The sequence below is a fragment of the Panulirus ornatus genome, chromosome 28, assembly GCF_036320965.1.
Source record: "Panulirus ornatus isolate Po-2019 chromosome 28, ASM3632096v1, whole genome shotgun sequence".
NCBI classification, from domain to species: Eukaryota; Metazoa; Arthropoda; class Malacostraca; order Decapoda; family Palinuridae; genus Panulirus; species Panulirus ornatus.
The window spans coordinates 16,277,775-16,301,037 of NC_092251.1; the positions used below are offsets into that span (position 1 = coordinate 16,277,775).

The following is a 23,263-nucleotide window of genomic DNA, read 5'->3' on the forward strand; positions in this document are numbered from 1 at the left end:
AGTGTGGTAATAAGAAGAGTGTGGTTGAAAGAGCTGAAAAGGATTTTCTGAAATGGTTTGGACATATGGAGAGAATGAGTGAGGAAAGATTGACACAGAGGATATAATACATGTATCAGAATTGCAGGAGACAAGGAGAAAGGGGAGACCAAATTTGAGTAGGAAGGATGGAGTGAAAAACACTTGGAGTGGTCAGGGCTTGAACATACTGGAGGGTGAAAGGCATTTAGGGATAAAGTGAATTGAAGCAATTCTTTATACTGGTGTTAACATTCTGTTATTGTACATAACCAGGGCATATAAAGCAACCAAGGGGAAACTATGGAAGGGTTTGTGGGGCCTGCTTTTGATAAGGGGTTGTGGTATTGGTGTATTGCAAATGAGGCCTTTTCTTCATCTGTTGTTGGCACTACCTCACTGACACATCAAACACTGAATAATTACAACAGAAATAATCTCTTAGTAATGGAATTCTGGATACCAAGAGACTTAAGTACCTGGAATTGAGAATTTATTGTAGTATTCTTCTGAAAATATCTCTCATTTCTGGTACCAAGAAAAATTTTCTGGTATCTTCATTTTCTCAACAAGTGGCACCTTGATGTAAGCCATGCTGTATTCTAAACTGCATGATGAGTTTTTCATTTATTTAATGCAAAATTACTTGGACCCATATTCTATGTGCACCACAGTGTTGAGCCACCACTGTGAAACTGCACATGTAATTGCTTTCTTTCAAAATTGCTCCTTCAAATATTGCAAATATGTTTCACTCATGTCCTTTTTTTATGAAAGTTTGCAAAACAACTGTAATAGAAAACCAACGAGAACTAAAAAATTATTTGTTTTTTATTTGTTTATCTATTTGTTATACTTTGTCGCTGTCTCCCGCATTAGCGAGGTAGCACAAGGAAACACGAAAGAATGGCCCCAACCCACCCACATACACATGTATATACATACACTGTCCACACATGCACATATAAATACCTATACATGTCAACGTATACATATATATACACACACAGACGTATGCATATATGCACATGTACATAATTCATCCTTGCTGCCCTTATTCATTCCCATTGCCACCCCAGCCACACATGAAATGACAACCCCCTCCCCCCGCATGAGTAGGAGGTAGCGCTAGGAAAAGACAACAAAGGCCACTCTCGTTCACACTCAGTCTCTTGCTGTCATGTATAATGCACCGAAACCACAGCTCCCTTTCCACATCCAGGCCCCACAAAACTTTCCATGGTTTACCCCAGACACTTCACATGCCTTGGTTCAATCCATTGACAGCACGTCAACCCCAGTATGCCACATCGTTCCGATTCACTCTAATCCTTGCACGCCTTTCACCCTCCTGCATGTTTAGGCCCTGATCGCTCAAAATCTTTTTCACTCCATCTTTCCACCTCCAATTTGGTCTCCCACTTTTTCCTTGTTCCCTCGACCTCTAACACATATATCCTCTTGGTCAATCTTTCCTCACTTATTCTCTCCATGTGACCAGACCATTTCAAAACACCCCTCTTCTGCTCTCTCAACCATACTCTTTTTATTACGACACATCTCTTACCCTTTCATTACTTACTCGATCAAACCACACCACATATTGTCCTCAAACATCTCATTTCCAACACATCCACCCTCCTGCGCACAACTCTATCCATAGCCCACGCCTCGCAACCATATAACATTGTTGGAACCACTATTCCTTCAAACATACCCATTTTTGCTTTCCGAGATAATGTTCTTGCCTTCTACAAATTTTTCAGCGCTCCCAGAACTTTCGCCCCCTCCCCCACCCTATGACTCACTTCTGCTTCCATGGTTCCATCTGCTGCCAAATCCACTCCCAGATATCTAAAACACTTCACTTCCTCCAGTTTTTCTCCATTCAAACTTACCTCCCAATTGACATGTCCCTCAACCCTACTGTACCTAAAAACCTTGCTCTTATTCACATTTACTCTCAGCTTTCTTCTTTCTCACACTTAACAAACTCAGTCACCAGCTTCTGCAGTTTCTCACCCGAATCAGCCACCAGCGATGCACCACCAGCGAACAAAAACTGGCTCACTTCCCAAGCTCTCTCATCCACAGCAGATTGCATACTTGTCCCGCTCTCCAAAACTCTTGCATTCACCTCCCTAACAATCCCATCCATAAACAAATTTAAATCCATGGAGACATCACGCACTCCTGCCGCCAACCGACGTTTACTGAGAACCACTTACTTTCATCTCTTCCTACTCGTCACCTGCCTTACACCCTCGATAAAAACTTTTCACTGCTTCTAACAACTTGCCTCCCACACCATATATTCTTAATACCTTCCACAGAGCATCTCTATCAACATTTATCATATGCCTTCTCCAGATCCATAAATGCTACATACAAATCCATTTGCTTTTCTAAGTATTCCTCACATACATTCTTCAAAGCAAACACCTGATCCACACATACTCTACCACTTCTGAAACCACACTGCTCTTCCCCAGTCTGATGCTCTGTACATGCCTTCACCCTCTCAATCAATACCCTCCCATATGATTTACCAGGAATACTCATCAAATTTATACCTCTGTAATTTGAGCACTCACCTTTATCCCCTTTGCCTTTATACAATGGTACTATGCATGCATTCTGCCAATCCTCAGGCACCTCACCATGAGTCATACATACATTAAATAACCTTAGCAACCAGTCAACAACACAGTCACCCCCTTTTTTAATAAATTCTACTGCAATAGCATCCAAACCAGGCTTTCATCTTCCGCAAAGCTTTTACTACCTCTTCTCTATTTACCAAATCATTCTCCCTAATCCTCTCACTTTGCACACCACCTCGACCAAAACACCCTATATCTGCCACTCTATCATCAAACACATTCAACAAACCTTCAAAATACTCACTCCATCTTCTCACATCACCACTACTTGTTATCACCTCCCCATTAGTGCCCTTCACTGAAGTTCCCATTGATTCCCTTCTTTTTTTTTTTTTTTTTTTTTTCATACGATTCGCCATTTCCCGCGTTTGCGAGGTAGCGTTAAGAACAGAGGACTGGGCCTTAGAGGGAAAATCCTCACCTGGCCCCCTTCACTGTTCCTTCTTTTGGAGGAAAAAAAAAAAAAAAAGAAAAAAAAAAAAAAATATTTATTTATTTATTTATTTATTTACTTCCTTCCTAAACACCTTTTTATTCTCCCTAAAATTCAATGATACTCTCTCACCCCAACTCTCATTTGCCCTTTTTTTCACCTCTTGCATCTTTCTCTTGACCTCCTGCCTCTTTCTTTTATACATCTCCCACTCATTTGCATTATTTCCCTGCAAAAATCATCCAAATGCCTCTCTCTTCTCTTTCACAATAATCTTACTTCTTCATCCCACCACTCACTACCCTTTCTAATCAACCCACCTCCCACGCTTCTCATGCCACAAGCATCTTTGGGCAAGCCATCACTGCTTCCCTAAATACATCCCATTCCTTCCCCACTCCCCTTACATCCTTTGTTCTCATCTTTTTCCATTCTATACTCAGTCTCTCCTGGTATTTCCCCACTCACGTCTCCTTCCCAAGTTCACTTACTCTCACCACTCTCTTCACCCCAACATTCTCTCCTCTTTTCTGAAAACCTCTACAAATCTTCACCTTAGCCTCCACAAGATAATGATCAGACATCCCGCCAGTTGCACCTCTCAGCACATCAACATCCAAAAGTCTCTCTTTCGCGTGCCTGTCAATTAACACATAATCCAATAACGCTCTCTGGCCATCTCTCCTACTTACATATGTATACTAATGTATATCTTTCTTTTTAAACCACGTATTCCCAATCACCAGTCCTTTTTCAGCGCACAAATCTACAAGCTCTTCATTTCCATTTAAAACACTGAACACCCCATGTACACCAATTATTCCCTCAACTGCCACATTACTCACCTTTGCATTCAAATCACCCATCACTATAACCCGGTCTCTTGCGTCAAAACTACAATCACATTCACTCAGCTGCTCCCAAAACACTTGTGTCTCATGATCTTTCTTCTCATGCCCAGGTGCATATGCACCAATAATCACCCATCTCTCTCCATCAACTTTCAGTTTTACCCATATCAATCTAGAGTTTACTTTCTAATGCTCTGTCACATACTGCCACCACTCCTGTTTCAGGAGTAGTGCTACTCCTTCCCTTGCTCTTGTCCTCTCACCAACCCCTGGCTTTACTCCCATGACATTCCCAAACCACTCTTCCTCTTTACCCTTGAGCTTCGTTTCACTCAGAGCCAAAACATCCAGGTTCCTTTCCTCAAACATACTACCTATCTCTCCTTTTTTCTCATCTTGGTTACATCCACACACATTTAGACACCCCAGTCTGAGCCTTCGAGGAGGATGAGCACTCCTCGCGTGACTCCTTCTGTTTCCCCTTTTAGAATATTAAGATACAAGGAGGGGAGGGTTTCTAGCCCCCCCCCGCTCTCGTCCCCTTTAGTCACCTTCTACAACATGTGAGGAATGCACGGGAAGTATTCTTTCTCCCCTATCCCCAGGGGATAGATCAAGAAAATAGTGCTGCAAGAAACAGAAGTAGCATCTTGTTACAGTAATGGTCTTTTTGGTGGTGACTAAAGTTATGTTACTGGAAATCCTTATGTGGGTTAAGTAAAGTGACCCTTGTGAGACATACCTTAAGACCTATAAAAATAAGAATAAGTATATTCTAAAAGATATTATTCTATAAAAGCGCAAAGAAATACACTTAGTGCCCTGTTTAACAACATATGGATGATCCTCAATACATAATATTTATCTTGTACAGTATTAGTATATTTTATTGCATTTAATTATCTGCCAGCCATGCTAGTGACACAACCACTTTAAAATTTCTAATTCTCATGTGTGTTTATAGTGAAACAGAAAGTCAGTATGTACAATGATATACATGGAATCACAAAACAATATAAGGGCTTAAGATGTGTCACCATCATAAGCAGGTGGGATGGCAGAGGAATGAGGGACAAGTGGTGGTGCTAACTTTGCCTTTCTGCTGTACCACCACAACCGTAACTACCACCACCTCCACTACTACTGATATTACACTAGCACCACATTCAGTACTTCACTTTAGAATTGAACGTGAAAATTACCTTCACATTAGAAGTAGCTCTTACATATTTTTCCTTTGTAAGTGCAGCAAGTGCAGCAAATATTCATTCTTGTCCACTAGTCCCACTTTAGTAAATTTTCACATCATTCTTTGGCAGATCCCTTGTGTTACATTGGTTGGCTCGATTGTTTGGCTTGGGGAGCGATACATCACATCTGTAGCTCCAACGTTGAGTCAGCTGTATGACCGCAAAACTCAAGACGCATTACTCACGCACAGGACAAACCACTTAGCACAGAAGACTCAAAGTATTGCTAAAGATGCTCAGGCAGTGAATTTACAGGTGAAATTTTGTTATCTGTCTATATTCATCCTACAAATCCATTATTAGATTGTAATGTTTTTTTTTTTTTTCATACTATTTGCCATTTCCCGCGTTAGCGAGGTAGCGTTAAGAACAGAGAACTGGGCCTTAGAGGGAATATCCTCACTTGACCCCCTTCTCTGTTCCATCTTTTGGAAAATTAAAAAAAAAACAAGAAAGGGGAGGATTTCCAGCCCCCCGCTCCCTCCCCTTTTAGTCGCCTTCTACGACACGCAGGGAATACGTGGGAAGTATTCTTTCTCCCCTATCCCCAGTTGTCTGTACACCATGGAACTAAGATTATTGCTATGTAATTTTGCTGGCATTAGAAATTTTCTTTAGTTGAATACTTCTCTTACACATTTGCTAATACATCATTTGATATAATGAACAATTTGAATTATAAAGTAAGCATATTTTGAACAAATATAGTGTACATTTAAGAAAGTAAGCTTAATTCTGAAATGTTTAGTTGATTATGTAGTATGTGTTACCATGTTAAGATAGGTGCATTTCAAAATGTATGAGTGCAGGAGATGCAGATTTCTCATTCTGAAGTTTGGGGGTACACTGTTCACAAAAAACCTTGTCTGTCTCTTTATTAATTTTTGAGGGTCATTTCACACTTACATTTTAGTACTTTGTCATCTCTCCTTTGTCTTTGATTACTATCTGCAGATGTCTGGGTATGGAATTTGCAAGATTCCTGAATTGAGTCCATAGGGTCTTGATCTCTTGAATGTGAATTTAGCTTCTGGGCTTTGCATTTCTTCCACCTGTACTTCAAGATGTTCAGCTCTTACCCTTCTAAGGTGAGAGCCTAAATTCTCTTTTAAAAGGAAGGAAATAAGGGTAATCATGAGATTTCTAGGTGCACTTGGTGCTCAGAATGCACAATCAGGCAGCTTCTTGCCAGCGCGTGTCACCTGACAGTGTTAACCCTCCACCAAAACATATCTCTGGTCATCCAAGGAAGACTTCTAGATCTACAGAAAACTTCCTAAAATGAGGAGTATTGAAGCAACCCTGCATTTTAGCCTCAGAGCTTCAAGAAAAGCCATCTTAAAGTTAAAGGAAACATCTCTCAAAGAACCATTCAACATTGCCTGCAAAAGGATTTTCACACTCCCTCCCACAAGCCAACTACCAGATCCTTGCTTAGGAAGAAGTGAAATGCAGGCAACTCACATTTGCAAAGAAATATAAGGAGTGGAGTGAGGAACAATGGAGAAAGGTGATGTTTTCTGTTAAATATTAAGACAAGTTTATGCCGTCAAGGCAGGGGAGGGTGAGGAGGCCAAAGGGTGACAGCCTGTGTTACTCATTTTTCACAGTGAAGATGGTGAAATATCCAGATAGGCTGGTGATATGGGATTGCTTTAACAGTGAGTGGGTAGTGGAGGGTTGTACATCTTACTTAAAGATCCTACAAGGAATGGAGAGTAGTACACTAAGGTGCTGGAGGACCATCTGCTTCCTTTTCATGAGTTTCATTGGTGTGATCACTTTATGCAGGACAGTGCACCCTGCTATTAGAATTGAGAGGTGATGAACTGGTTATCAGAGAAAGATATATAACTGCTGTTGTGTTCATGAAATACTTCAAACTTTAACCCAATTGAGAAGGGCTGGAACCAGATGAGAGCCTTGCCTCATGCAGCACCTCATCAATGCCTCACCTCATTCAGGATGTCAACATCTTATGGACCCAAAACATGGACTTATATACTTCAGGAATCTTGCCCATTCCATTGCCAGACATCTGCAAAAGGTAATCATGGCCAAAGGAGAGATGACAAAGTGATAAAATGTAAGTGTGACATTGCCTTCGGAAATATATGAGGGTGGACAAGGTATTTTGTAGACACTGCATGCAGATTATACTGAATTTTTTTTTATAAAACCTGTTACCAGTTTTTATGACACAATATGTTTTAGAAGTACAGATTAACAATAGTTTACTTGACCACAACTGTATTTGTTGATTTGACTGTACTAGAGAAAAATGTTCTGCACAGTACTATCAAGGTTCCTAAAGCATCACTTCAAAAACTCTGCAAAAACTCAGTCACAGCCCATAACAAGAAATGAATCAGTCACATAGAGATTGTGGCTTTAAACACCAGTTAGCAACCAGAAAGTTGTATCCTTCTCACAGCTAGGGTTGAATGGTGTAGGGAATTCTTATGAGTGAAAGCATAATGGAATCCTGTACTGTTTTAACAAAATTTGAAGTATGAAAATGTGATGACTTTTGCCTCTGTAATAAGTGATATCCATATCCATTCTTCGTTGAGTGTTAAGAAAAAAAAAAGATATGTGAATTGTAGCTATACATACTCACCATGAAGTCTTAAAGCTTTTGATTATGCAGTGGGCAGTTGGGAAGCGGTAGCTAGATAGACTCATGATTTGGGGTTTGACTTATGTAGATAACTGGCCTGATTACAGCAGCCAAATGGAAGACTTGTTCAGATTCATGTAATGTCAGATTGCTTCTTATTTATTTCTTATGTTTCAGTTACTCAAATGAACAGTAGAGCTTGCACATCAAAAGATACTCATTTGTAGACAGACTCTCTGCTTATCATGGACTTTAATGTCCAAATTTATTCAAAATTGGACATAAATTGCAGTCATTCCCTAATAATTTCTTGTGAGGAACTTAAAAGTACATATTCTGCTGAATGTCTCCTGTTTCACCTATGAGCATTCACTGAAATCTGAACTAGATTGTTGAGTAGTGAATGATTTCTTTTTCTTATTGTATACCAGTTTTCTTACTGAAAATTAATTGTCTCTAAAGTTGCAGGATTTTGTTAGGTGCCTCAGACATCATATCAATAAGCTTCTCATCTTCTCAGGTTTTGTAAATTGCCAGAGACTCATTGTGCTTTTCCCTTTAGCCAATATTTACAGTTAGTAGCTCATCATTTTGTTTTATTGCATTTGTGCTACAAAAAATGATTTATGGATAAATAAGTGATTTTTTTTGTTGATATCTTATACTTGGATAGCCCAAGCATGTGAATGCTGGAATTATTGGCAGTTGTTGATAGAAGACTGGAATCTAAACCATGTAGGTATGACTGCTTAAATATCTCACAAATGTTTTGCTATACCTCTTGTGAACCTTAAGTGATTTTCACTCTAATCAACATTCTTTTTTAGAATGGAGGTTTTTGAAGATGGATATTTACACTTAAATATTTGTGGGTGACCAGGAACTTAGTGGGGATTTGATCCATGGAACTCACATATCTTAAGATATGATGGTTTCTTACATCAGATTAATGCAGTACCATTGGTCATCATAAAACCTTTGAGTGACAAACATCCACATTCAGAATACTTGGACTTTTAGAATATGTACCGTATCCCCAGGGAAAGGGGAGGAAAAATACTTCCCACATATTTTCTGTTATAAAAGGTGCCTAAGAGGGGAAGGAGTGGGGTGCTGGAAACCCTCCCCTTCTTGTATATCAGTTTCTAAAAGATGGAACAGAAGAAGGAGCCCTGTGAGGAGTGCTCATCCTCCTCAAAGGTTCAGGCTGGGATGTATGACTGTCATCAAAATGAGAAGAAGGTGGAGATAGGCAGTTTATTTGAGTAATAGAACCTGGATATTTTAGCTTGTGTGTGAAACAAAAGTCAAGGGTAAGCAGGAAGAATGGTTTAGGGATGTCAAAGGATAAAGTCATGGGTTAGTGTGAAAGTGAGATATGAGGAAGGGGTAGCACTTCTGCTGAAGGAGGAGTTGTGGGAATGATCAAGAGCAAGGAAGTGAGCTTCAGACTAGTGGGTGAAAATGAAAATGGGTTATGAGAGATGTGTGATAATTAGTGCTTATGCTCCTTGCCACAACTAGGATCATGAAGAGAGGTGAGTCTTTTGGGAAGAGTTGAATGAGTGTGTCAGCTGTTGTGATGTGAGTAATTGGGAATTACTTATTGGTAATTTGGTAATTTGAATGCAAAATGCAAGAAATTAATTGTTTTTAGAAAAACTGAAAAAGCTTGCAGAATTAGTAGTTTTATACAAGATATAAGATTAGCACTGCTGTGGAAGAGAAGAAGGCACGTGATAGATTGCTCCAAAGGAATGTACTAGTGACAGTTTAGCAAAAAAGGAGGGAAGAATATAAGATGTCAAAGCATAATGTTAGGTAGCTGATAAAGGAAAAAAAGAAAGAGTAGATGAAGATTTTGAAAGAAAGTTGAGTGAAAAGTTTAGGGAAAATAAGAAATTGCACTAGAAGGAAGTGAAGAAGGAAATTGGTGGATGTAAGAGTGGAAATGTAAATATGAGAAGTAAAGAAGGGGAGTTGTGGAAGCAAAAGGAGGAATTGAAAGGCAAATGGAAAGAATATTTTGAAGAGCCATTGAATATGGGAGAAGGTGAGGTAGCAGTTGTAACATGTATAGTTATGGAGGATGGAAGGAAAAGCATGCATGTGCAGAGGCCTATAGCAAGAAGGGAGATAAAAAGGGCGATGATAAGGTTGAAGGTAGGAAAGTCACCTGGAGTGAATAGTATTATGGCTAAAATGAAGTTTGAAGGAGAAAGTGTCAAAGAGTGGATGTATTTGATGTGTAATTTAGCATGGAAGGAGAAGGTGCCAAAGGATTGGATGAAAGCTATTATTCTTACTTTATTCAAAGGAAAAGGTGCTTAGGACATGTGTAGCATTTATAGGGGAGTAAGTCTGTTAAGTATACCAGGAAAAATGCATGCATGAGTGTTGATTAATAGAGTGATAAAAGTGATGGAATGCAGAATGAGGAGGAAGGGGGTTTTAGGAAAGTTAATGGGTATATGGATCACACATTTGTTGTGAGAATGACTGTAGAACAGTATCTAGCAAAAGACAAGATGCTGTATTCAGATTTTTTTGATCTGGAGGAAGCGTATGAGTTGAGTGGAATGCTTTATGGCATGTGCTGAGGATATATGGTGTATGGGTACAACTGTTAGATGGTGTGAAAGCCTTCTATAGATGAGCAAATACATGTGTAAGGGTGGATGGAGAGTTGAGCAAAAGTTTTGGTAAACATGTACGTGTAAGGCAGGACTGTCTGATGTCACTGCAGCTTTTTAACATATCTATGGATGGAGTGATAAGAGAGATGAAAGCAAAACTAGGGAGAGGGGGATGCAGAGATGGAGAATGGTGGTGAAGAATGCTATCTAGTGGCAAGCCTGTTTGCTGATGACACTGTGTTGTTTGCTGTGAATGAAGAGGAGTTGTAGAAGGTTGTAAGTGTGTTTTATGAGGTGTGTTAGCATAGGCGATTAAAGGAAGGTAAAGTAATGATGTTCAAAAGGGAACTATGAAAATATAGATTTTGCAAAGCCCAGCAGAATGAGAGAAGAATGTATACTAGACTGTGTTAAAGACATGAGAGAGAGAGAGAGAGAGAGAGAGAGAGAGAGAGAGAGAGAGAGAGAGAGAGAGAGAGAGAGAGAGAGAGATTAGAAAAGGTGACAGGATGTGTTTGGTAAGTTTGAAGATATGGAAAGAGAGAAAAGGAAGAGAACAGTTTAGGATCTATAGAAGAGTCATTTGTTCCCTTTGTAGAGTATTGAAGGATAGATCAGAAATTACAAAAGTGAAGACAAAATGAAGGGACAGCATAGTACTCTTGACCTGACCCATGCAGTTGAAACAGGGACATGGGATGAGTCACAGAGGCCATGAATCCAGGTTGTGTAAGATATTTATTTGAAAGGATCATGTGGTATGACTAAATGGAATGAAGAAAGTAATGAGGGTTGTATGAAAGATTTGTTAAAGCAGGGAATGCAAAGGTAATAGATTTTAAAGTGGTAGGGTGGATGACATCTGAGGTGAATCGGGCATGTGGAAAGAATGCAAGATGGGGATTTTACAAGGAGAGTGTATAATGGTATTATTAAAGGTGTTGGTGTGAGAGGATGGCCATGTGTGACACAGGGAAATAGAGTGGAAAAGTACTGGCAGGAGAGAAATGGGGGAAGAATACATGGAATAGTGTATGTGAGGGAGGCATGTAATGATAGGGATAAATAGAAACACTTTTACCATGGCCACCCTGTTGATAGGAGTTCCTGAAGGAAACAGGCATCAGAAATATAGAAAGATAGATGAACAGAATGCACTAGTACATAATATGGCAGTTGAGGGTATATCAAGGGAGCTTTTTAGGGTTTTTGGTGATGTGGATGGAAATGGTGAACAGCTTATGGAGTTATGTGCTGAAAAAAACTGGTAACCAGGAATGCTTGAGTTAGATTGACATGCATAAGAATATGTGGAGTAGGGAAAAAGGTAAGTGGGCATTATTGGATTTCGTATCTATTGACAGGCATGCAAAAGAGAGACTCTTGGGTGTGAATGTGCTGAGAGTAACAGCTGGTGGAAGTGAGGGTAAAGATTTGTTGAGGCTTATGGAAAAGAGGAAATGATGTGGGTGAAAAGAAAGGAGTGAAAGTAACTGAGCTTGGAAAAGAGGCATGTGCGAAGAGGTACCAGGAGAGGTTGAGTATAGAATGGCAAAAGTGAAGGTAAATGAAGCTAAGGGAGTGGATGAGGATTGGAAGGTGTTAAGGGAAGCATTGTTGGCATGTATGAGAGAAATATGTGGTACACAGAAGGTTGTAGTTAGTGATGGGAAGACACAATTGCAAGCGATAGACAAGAGAGAGAGGTGTGTGGGCAGGGAGGGAGTGCAACTGAATGGGAGATGTACCACAGAAAGTGTTAGGAGGTCAAGAGGAAGGTGCAAGAGCTGAAAAAGGGGTCAAATGAGTGGTGGGAGTGAACAATTATGAATGAACTTCAGAGAGAATAAGAGAATGTTTGAGAAGGAGGTTAATAGTGTGATAAAAGGAAGACAGCAGATGGGAAGTGGTAACAGGCAGAGATGAGGTGGAGAGTCAGTGATGTGAGCACTTTCAAGGATGTTGAAGGTTTTTAATGATAGGGTAGCAGATGGAGAGTGCTTAGGTTAGTGAGGTATGCAGAGAAAATTTTGGTGTGGTAAAAATTGGTGTGGTAAAAGCAGAGGGGAAGGTGAAAGCCTTGTGTAAGTTGATATGTGGTACGGCGGCTGGAATGGATTGTATTGCAGTTGAATTTCTCAGGAAAGGAGGTGATTGTTGTGTCGATTGGTAAGTTAGGATTTATGATTTGTATACAGATGATGATGACATACATGAGGATTGGTGGAATGACTGTCTAGTACTATTGTATTACAGCAAGGGGGAAAGGGATGAGAGTTTGAATTACAGAGATGTAAGCCTGTTGGGTGTACCTGGTAAGTCGTATGGAATAGTGGTGATTGAAAGGAAGGTGGCATGCACAGAGCATCAGATGAGGGAAGGAGATGTATAGAATGTTTGGAGCAGCTGTTTGCATGGAGGAATGCATGTAAGAAATACTTAACAGAAATAGGATTTGTATGTGGCAATTATGGGTCTGAAGAAAGCATAGGAAAGGGTTGATGGAGATGCTGTGTGAAAGATGTTATGAGTATATGGAGTAGAAAGAAAATTGTTAGGAGCAGTGAGTTCTTATCAAGAGAGTAAAGCTTGTGTGTGAGTAGGTAGAGAGCAGGGTGAGTGGTTCAGCTGAAAGTCGGTCTATGGTGGGATGCATAATTCCACCATACTGTTTAATCTGTTTGTGGATGGGATGGTGTGGGAGATGAATTATAAGAGTCATAGAGAGATGAGCAGGTATGCAGTCTTTTGAGGGTGGGGTACCTTGGAAGTGAGTCAGCTGTTTTTTATTATTTGGTACTGTAGAATGAGAAATGAGAAACTGCAGGATCTGGTGTACGAGTATGGGAGAGTGTGTGAAAGGAGAAAATTGAGAGTAAATGTGAATAAAAACAAGGTTAATATATTCAGCAGTAAAAAGAGACTGGTTATTTTGAGCATGCTTAAATGGAAGGATCTTGGAGGAAGTGTAGTGCTTTAGATACTTGGCTTTGGATATGGCTGCACTCAGAACCAAGGTAGCCAGAGTGAGCCATTAGATGGTGGGCAACAATCTAGATTGCATTGATGAATGTGTAGAAAGATAGGTCATTGCCTCTAAGGCCAAAATGTGTTTGTTTGATTATATATAGTCCCATATTTCCTATACGAATGGGAGGTATTAGCCTTAGACAAAAATGTAATAAAAGATGGGGTGATTGTGTTGGGAATGAAATATTTGAGGATAGTATTCAGTGTAAGGAAGGTTGATCGAATAAGAAACGATAAGGGTAAGTGAGAGGTATAGTAGTAATAGGTGTTTTTGTGAGAGCTGAAAAGAGTGTGCTGAAATAGTTTGGTCATATGGAGAGGATGAATGAGGAAAGGATGACTAAGAGGATATAGATGTTGGAAGTGGAGGGAACAAGGTAGAGGGGGAAACTGTAAAAGAAGTGGGAGGATGTAGTGAAAGATTCTCTGAAGATCTGAGGCCTGAACATGAGGGATGATGTAAGGGATAGAGCAAAATGGAGCATTGTCATTTACAAGGGAAGACAAACTCTCTGTGGACTGACCAGAGCTGGGAATCCAGTGGGGTCTGTGAGGCCTGACTGCACAGGGGCTTTGGTTTCAATGCATGAGACTTGACAGCTAGAGAGTGATTGTGAGCAAATGAAGCCATTTCATCTGTTCCTGGCCAAACCTTACTGATGTAGGAAATGGCAAACATGAATGAAAAAAAAAAGTATTTTTCATAATTGATCACTGTTTCCCGAATTAGTGACAGCGCAAGAAATGGGCAAAGAAAGATTGCATCCATTCACACCCATTTTCTAGCTCTCATATGATTTACTGAAACCACAACTCCGTATCCACAACCAGGCCCCTCATACCTTTCCATGGTTTACCCCAGACACTTCACATGCCCTGGTTTAGTCCTTTGACAGTATCATCGCTCCCAGAACCTTCCATAGTTCCATTTGCTGCTAAGTCCACTCCCAGATGTCAAAAACACTTCACTTCCTCCATTTTTTCTTCATTCAAAGTTACATCGCAATTAACTCGTCCCTCAACCCTGCTGAAACTGATAATGATAATAATATATATATCATTCATTTATTAGTATACATAATTGCTGTTTCCTGTGTCAGTGAGGTAGCACCAGGAAACACAAAGAATGGCCCATTCACTCATATACACATATATATACATAAACGCCCACATATGCACATGTATGTACACATACTCAGACTTTACATACATGCACATGTACATATTCATACTTGTTTGCTTTCATCCATTCCTGTCGCTATCCTGCCCACAGGAAAACTGCATTGCTATCCCCTGCTTCAGCGAGGTAGCGCCAGGAAAACAGACAAAAAAGGCCACATTCTTTCACATTCAGTCTCTAGTTGTCATATATAATGCACCAAAACCACAGCTCCCTATCCACATCCAGGCCCCACAGACCTTTCCATGGTTTACCCCAGATGCTTAACATGTCCTGGTTCAGTCCATTGACAGCATGTTCACTCCAGTACACCACATCATCCCAATTCATTCTATTCCTTGCACACCTCTTACCCCTCTGTATGTTCGGGCCCTGATCGCGCAAAATCTTTTTCACTCCATCCTTTTACCTCCAATTTTGTCCTCTGCTTCTCCTTGTTCCTTCCACCTCTGCACATATATCCTCTTTGTCAATCTTTCCTCGCTCATTCTCTCCATGTGTCCAAACCATTTCAACATACCCTTTCTGCTCTCCCAACCATACTCTTTTTATTTCCACACATTTCTCTTACCCTTACATTACTTAATCGATCAAACCACCTTACAACACATATTGTCCTCAAACATATCATTTCCAACACATCCACTCTCCTCTGTACCACCCTATCGATAGCCCATTCTTCACAACCATGTAACACTGTTGGAACTACTATTCCTTCAAACATTCACATATTTGCTCTCTGAGATAATGTTCTCTCCTTCCACACATTCCTCATTGCTTCCAAAACCTTTGCCCCTCCCCCATCCTGTGACTCACTTTCGCTTCCATTGTTCCACCCGCAGCTAAGTCCACTCCCAGATATCTAAAACACTTCACTTCCTCCAATTTTTCTCCATTCAAACTTGCATCCCAATTAACTTTTCCCTCATCCCTACTGAACCTAATAATCTTGGTCTTATTCACATGTACTCTCAACATTCTCCTTTCACACACTTTTCCAGATTCACTTACCAACCTCTTCAGTTTCTCATGTGAATCAGCCACTAAAGCTGTATCATCGATGAACAACAACTGATTCACTTCCCAGGCTCTTTCATCCACAGCAGACTGCATACTTGCCCCTCTCTCCAAAGCTTTTGCATTTACCTCCTTAACCACCCCATCCATAAACAAATTTAACAACTATGGGAACATTACACACCCTAACATCACTGGGAACCGATCACTCTCCTCTCTTCCTACTTGTACACATGCCTTACATCCTTGATAAAAACTTTTCACTGCTTCTAGCAACTTACCCCCACACCATATACTCCTAAAACCTTCCACAAAGCATCTCTATCAACCCTATCATATGCCATCTCCAGATCCATAAATTCTACATACAAATCCATCTGTTTTTCAATGTATTTCCCACATACATTCTTCAAAGCAAATACCTGATCCACACATCCTGTACTATTTCTGAAACCACACCGCTCTTCCCAAATCTGATGCTCTGTACATGCTTTCACCCTCTCAATCAATATCCTCCCATATAATTTCCCAGGAATACTCAATAAACTTCTGCCTCTGTAGTTTGAACACTCACCTTTATCCCCTTTGCCTTAGTACAGTGGCACTATGTGTGCATTCTGCCAATCCTCAGGCACTTCACCATTGGCCATACATACATTGAATAGCCTCACCAACCAATCAATAACACAATCATCCCCTTTTATTGAATTCCACTGCATTACCATCCAAACCCGCCGCCCTGCTGAATTTAATCTTTCACAAAGCTTTCACTACCTCTTCTTTCTTCACCAAACCATTCTCCTTGACCATCTCACTTCACACACCACCCCAAACAAAACACCCTATATCTACCACTTCATCATCAAACGCATTCAACAAACCTTCAAAATACTCACTCTGTTTCCTTCTCACTTCATCACTACCTGTTAACACTTCCCCACTTGCTCCTTCACCGATGTTCCCATTTGTTTTCTTGTCTTTTGCACTTTATTTACTTCATTCCAAAACATCTTTTTATTCTCCTTAAAATTCAATGATCCTCTCTCACGCCAACTCTCATTTGCCCTCTTTTTCAACTTTGGCACCTTTCTCTTGACCTCTTGCCACTTTCTTTTACACATCTCCCAGTCATTTGCACTACTTCCCTGCAAGTATCGTCCAAACATTACTCTTTTCTATTTCACTAACAACCTTACTTTTTTATCCCACCACTCACTACCCTTTCTAGTCTGCCCACCTCCCACCTTTCTCATGCCACATGCATCTTTTGTGCAAGCCATCACTGCTTCCCTAAAAACATCCCATTCCTCACCCACTCCTCTCACATCATTTGCTTGCATCTTTTGCCATTCTACACTCAGTCTCTTGTGATACATCCTCATACAAGTCTCCTTTCCAAGCTTACTTACTCTCACCATTTTCTTCTCCCCAACATTCTCTCTTCTTTTCTGAACACCTCGACAAATTTTCACCTTTGCCTGCACAAACTAGTGACCAGACATCCCCTTTTGTCACATTAACATCCAAAAGTCTCTCTTTTACATGCCTGTCAATTAACACGTAATCCAGTAATGCACTTTGACCGTCTCTCCTACTCACATATGTATACGTATATATTATTTTTTTATTTATTATACTTTGTTGCAGTCTCCCGTGTTAGGTAGCACAAGGAAACAGACGTAAGAATGGCCCAACACACCCACGTTTCATGTATATACATAAACTCTACACACACACACACACATATACATACCTATACATTTCAACGTATACATGCATATACATACATAGGCATACACATATATACACATGTACATATTTATACATATGTATTTATTTATTTATATTTATTATACTTTGTTGCTGTCTCCCACGTTTAGCAAGTTAGCACAAGGAAACAGATGAAAGAATGGCCCAACCCGCCCACATACACGCTCACACACATACATATACATACCTATACATTTCAACGTATACATACATATACATACACAGACATATACATAAATACTCATGTACATAATTCATACTTGCTTCCTTTATTCATTCCCATCACCACCCTGCCACACATGAAATAGCATCCCCCCTCCCCCCGCGAGGTAGTGCTAGGAAAAGACAAAAGGCCACATTCGTTCACACTCACTCTCTAGATGTCATTTTCCACTTCTAGGCCCCACAAAACTTTCCATGGTTTACCCCAGACGCTTCACATGCCTTGGTTCAATCCATTTACAGCACGTCGACCCCGTTATACTACATCGTTCCAATTCACTCTATTCCTTGCACGCCTTTCACCCTCCTGTATGTTCAGGCCCCAACAGCTCAAAATCTTTTTCACTCCATCCTTCCCCCTTCAATTTGGTCTCTAACTTCTCGTTCCCTCCACCTCTGACATATATATCCTCCTTGTCAATCTTTCGTCAATCATTCTCTCCATGTGACCTAACCATTTCAATACACCCTCTTCTGCTCTCTCAACCACATTCGTTTTATTACCACACATCTCTCATACCCTTTCATTACTTAATCAAACCACCTCACACCACATATTGTCCTCAAACATCTCATTTCCAACACCTCTACCCTCCTCTGCACAACCCTATCTATAACCCATGCCTCACAACCATATATCATTGTTGGAACCACTATTCCTTCAAACATTCCCATTTTTGCTCTTCGAGATAACATGCTTGCCTTCCACACATTCTTCAGTGCTCCCAGAACCTTTGCCCTCTCCCCACCTTGTGACTCTGTTCCACTTCCATGGTTCCATCTGCTGCCAGATCCACTCCCAGATGTATAAAATACTTCACTTCATGCAGTTTTTCTCCATTCAAACTTACCTCCCAGTTGACTTGTCCCTCAACCCTACTGTACCTAATAACCTTGCTCTTATTCACATTTACTCTCAGCTTTTTTCTTTCACACACTTTACCAAACTCAGTCACCAGCTTCTGCAGTTTCTCACCTGAATCAGCCACCAGCATTGTATCATCAGCAAACAACAACTGACTCACTTCCCAAGCCCTCTCATCGAAAGCAAACTGCGTACTTGCCCCTCTCTCCAAAACTCCTGCATTCACCTCCTTAACAACCCCATCCATAAACAAATTAAACAACCATGGAGACATCATGCACCCCTGCCCCAAACCTACATTTACAGGGAGCCAATCACTTTCTCCTCCTCTTCCTACTCATACACGTGCCTTACATCCTTGATAAAAACTTCTCACTACTTCTAGCACCTTACCTCCCACACCATATACTCTTCATACCTTCCGCAGAGCATCTCTATCAACTCTATCATATGCCTTTTCCAGATATGTAAATGCCACATACAAATCCATTTGTTTTTCTCAGTATTTCTCGCATACATTCTTCAAAGCAAACACCTGATCCACACGTCCTTTATCACTTCTGAAACCACACTGCTCTTTCCCAGTCTGATGCTCTGTACATGCCTTCACCATCTCAATCAATACCCTCCCATATAATTATCCAGGAATACTCAACAAACTTATACCTCTGTAATTTCAACACTCACCTTTATCCCCTTTGCCTTTATACAGTGGCACTATGCATGCATTACGCCGATCCTCAGACACTTCACCATGAGCCATACATACACTGAATATCCTCACCGACCAGTCAACAACACAGTCACCCCCTTTTTTTTTATTAAGTTCCACTGCAATACCATCCAAACCTGCCGCCATGCCAGCTTTCATCTTCCACAAAGCTTTCACTGCCTTTTCTCTGTTTACCAAACCATTTTTCCTGACCCCTCTCCTTTTGTATACTACCTCAACCAAAACACCCTGTATCTGCCACTCTTATCATCTAACATTCAAAAAACCTTCAAAATACTCACTCTATCTCCTTCTCACATCACCACTACTTGTTATTACCTACCCATTAGCCCCCTTCACTGATGTTCCCATTTGTTCTCTTGTCTTACGCACTTTATTTACCTCCTTCCAAAACATCTTTTTATTCTCCCTAAAATTTAATGATACTCTCTCACCCCATCTCTTATTTGCCCTCTTTTTCACCTCTTGCACCTTTCTCTTGACCTCCTGCCTCTTTCTTTTATACATCTCCAGTAATTTGTGCTATTTCCCTGCAAAAATGCCTCTCTTTTCACTAACAATCTTACTTCCTCATCCCACCAATCATTACCGTTTCTAGTCTGCACACCTCCCACTTTTCACATGCCACAGGCATCTTTTGCGCAAGCCATCACTGCTTCCCTAAGTACATCCCATTCATCCTCCACTCCCCTTACGTCATTTGCTCTCACCTTTTTCCGTTCTACTCGCAACCTTTCCTGGTACTCCTTCTTACAAGTCTCCTTCTGAAACCACACTGCACTTCCCCAATCTGATGCTCTGTACATGCCTTGACCCTCTCAATCAATACCCTCCCATATAATTTCCCAGGAGTACTCAACAAACTTATACCTCTGTAATTTGAACACTCACCTTTATCCCCTTTGCCTATGTACAATGGCACTATGTATGCATTCCGCCAATCCTCAGGCACTTCACCATGAGCCATACATACATTGAATATCCTCACCAACCAGTCAACAACACAGTCGCCCCATTTTTTGATAAATTCCACTGCAATGCCATCCAAACCCACCACCTTGCCAGCGTTCATCTTCCGCAAAGCTTTCACTACCTCTTCTCTCTTTACAAAACCATTCTCTCTGATCCTCTCACTTTGCACACCACCTCGACCAAAATACCCTGTATCTGCCACTCTATCATCTAACACATTCAACAAACCCTCAAAATACTCACTACATCTCCTTCTCACATCCCCACTAGTTATTACCTCCCCATTAGCCCCCTTCACTGATGTTCCCATTTGTTCTCTTGTCTTACGCACTTTATTTATCTCCTTTCAAAACATTCTCTCTGACCCTCTCACTTTGCACACCACCTCGACCAAAATACCCTGTATCTGCCACTCTATCATCTAACACATTCAACAAACCCTCAAAATACTCACTACATCTCCTTCTCACATCCCCACTAGTTATTACCTCCCCATTAGCCCCCTTCACCGATGTTCCCATTTGTTCTCTTGTCTTACGCACTTTATTTATCTCCTTTCAAAACATCTTTTTATTCTCCCTAAAATTCAATGATACTCTCTCACCCCAACTCTCATTTGCCCTCTTTTTCACCTCTTGCACCTTTCTCTTGACCTCCTGCCTCTTTCTTTTATACATCTCCCACTCATTTGCACTATTTCCCTGCAAAACTCGTCCAAATGTCTCTCTCTTCTCTTTCACTAATAATCTTGCTTCTTCATCCCACCACTCACTACCCTTTCTAATCTGCCCACTTCCCATGCTTCTCATGCCACAAGCATCTTTTGCACAAGCCATCACTGCTTCCCTTAATACATCCCATTCCTCCTCCACTCCTCTTATGTCTTTTGCTCTCACCTTTTTCCATTTTGCACTCAGTCTCTCCTGGTACTTCTCACAAATCTCCTTCCCAAGCTCACTTACTTTCACCACTCTCCTCACCCCAGCATTTTCTCTTCTTTTCTGAAAACCTCTACAAATCTTCACCTTTGCCTCCACAAGACAATGATCAGACATCCCTCCAGTTGCACCTCTCAGCACATCAACATCCAAAAGTCTCTCTTTCGCGTGCCTATCAATTGACACATAATCCATTAACGCTCTCTGGCCTTCTCTCCTGCTTACATATGTATACTTATGTATATCTCTCTTTTTAAACTAGGTATTCCCAATCACCAGTCCTTTGTCAGCACACAAATCTACAAGCTCTTCACCATTTCCATTTACATCACTGAACACCCCATGTACACCAATATATTATTTTATATGGTTGGTCTTTAAGTTTTCAGATATATTTTTCATGCTAAAAAGCACTGATTAACATAAGGTTACAGTCTTTTACAAATCACACAGAATCAGTATATCATTCTTAATGTAGTAGTTACTGCCTTTGTCCAGTCATGGGGCACCCAACCCCTTTCCCATGCTTCCAAATGCACTTACAGATCTACCCCACTGCTGTTTCACTGTCTTCCCCACTACTCTAGCTGTACTTCTGAGCACTTCCATTCGTTTATGAGGGAAAATAGGGAAATCTGGCCTTAGGTATATGACATTGGTGAAAGAGTATATAGACTGTGTGCTTCAGAAGGCATGAATACTTAGTAGACAAGACCATTATTAATCTCTTTCTATTATTAAAGAATGTGATAGGTAGTATTCATGATATAAAATCTAGGAGGGGATTTGGAAGCAGTCTTCCAGATCATAAGTAAAGATAGTATAAACATAGATAAAGAAAAATTGAGTAAAGGTGGATAAATGAGGAAAGAGAATGTGAAACTTAACTTCCAAGAAATTTAAAGTGAAAACTGAGGGGATCTAAAACAGGACATTGGAAGGTTGAGATGATATAGAAGCTTTCAAGAATGCATTAATAGCAGTTTATGAAGGTATGTAGCATTGCATATATAGGCTGTGAAATGTAAAGTATTGCTTGAGGGATGAAAATTTTGGAAAGTTGCTGGAGGAAAAAAAAGGAATTTGGAAGGAAAAGGTGAATCTGTCAGAAAATAGCAGTGAATGGAGGCGGAGTATATAGATTGATAAACTCAAGGATAAAAAAGTCTAGAATGCTAAATTCAAGAATAAAAAAGCTAGAGGCAGAGTATGTAGATTAATAAACTCAAGGATAAAATTTTTTTTTTTTTTTTTTTTTTTTTTTTTTTATACTTTGTCGCTGTCTCCCGCGTTTGCGAGGTAGCGCAAGGAAACAGACGAAAGAAATGGCCCAACCCCCCCCCCATACACATGTACATACACACGTCCACACACGCAAATATACATACCTACACAGCTTTCCATGGTTTACCCCAGACGCTTCACATGCCTTGCTTCAAATCCACTGACAGCACGGCAACCCCTGTATACCACATGACTCCAATTCACTCTATTTCTTGCCCTCCTTTCACCCTCCTGCATGTTCAGGCCCCGATCACACAAAATCTTTTTCACTCCATCTTTCCACCTCCAATTTGGTCTCCCTCTTCTCCTCGTTCCCTCCACCTCCGACACATATATCCTCTTGGTCAATCTCTCCTCACTCATTCTCTCCATGTGCCCAAACCATTTCAAAACACCCTCTTCTGCTCTCTCAACCACGCTCTTTTTATTTCCACACATCTCTCTTACCCTTACGTTACTTACTCGATCAAACCACCTCACACCACACATTGTCCTCAAACATCTCATTTCCAGCACATCCATCCTCCTGCGCACATCTCTATCCATAGCCCACGCCTCGCAACCATACAACATTGTTGGAACCACTATTCCCTCAAACATACCCATTTTTGCTTTCCGAGATAATGTTCTCGACTTCCACACATTTTTCAAGGCTCCCAAAATTTTCGCCCCCTCCCCCACCCTATGATCCACTTCCGCTTCCATGGTTCCATCCGCTGACAGATCCACTCCCAGATATCTAAAACACTTCATTTCCTCCAGTTTTTCTCCATTCAAACTC

General features: G+C 40.6%; 1 protein-coding gene across 1 annotated transcript in view; it reads left to right on the forward strand.

The window, feature by feature from the left end:
- Positions 1 to 23,263, forward strand: part of SWIP (strumpellin and WASH-interacting protein) — a 320,197-nt gene that overhangs the window by 53,432 nt on the left and 243,502 nt on the right. The window contains exon 8 of the mRNA XM_071678856.1: positions 5,285 to 5,470. Within this exon, the coding sequence (XP_071534957.1) occupies positions 5,285 to 5,470 (186 nt within the window). The remainder of the gene's footprint in view (positions 1 to 5,284; positions 5,471 to 23,263) is intronic.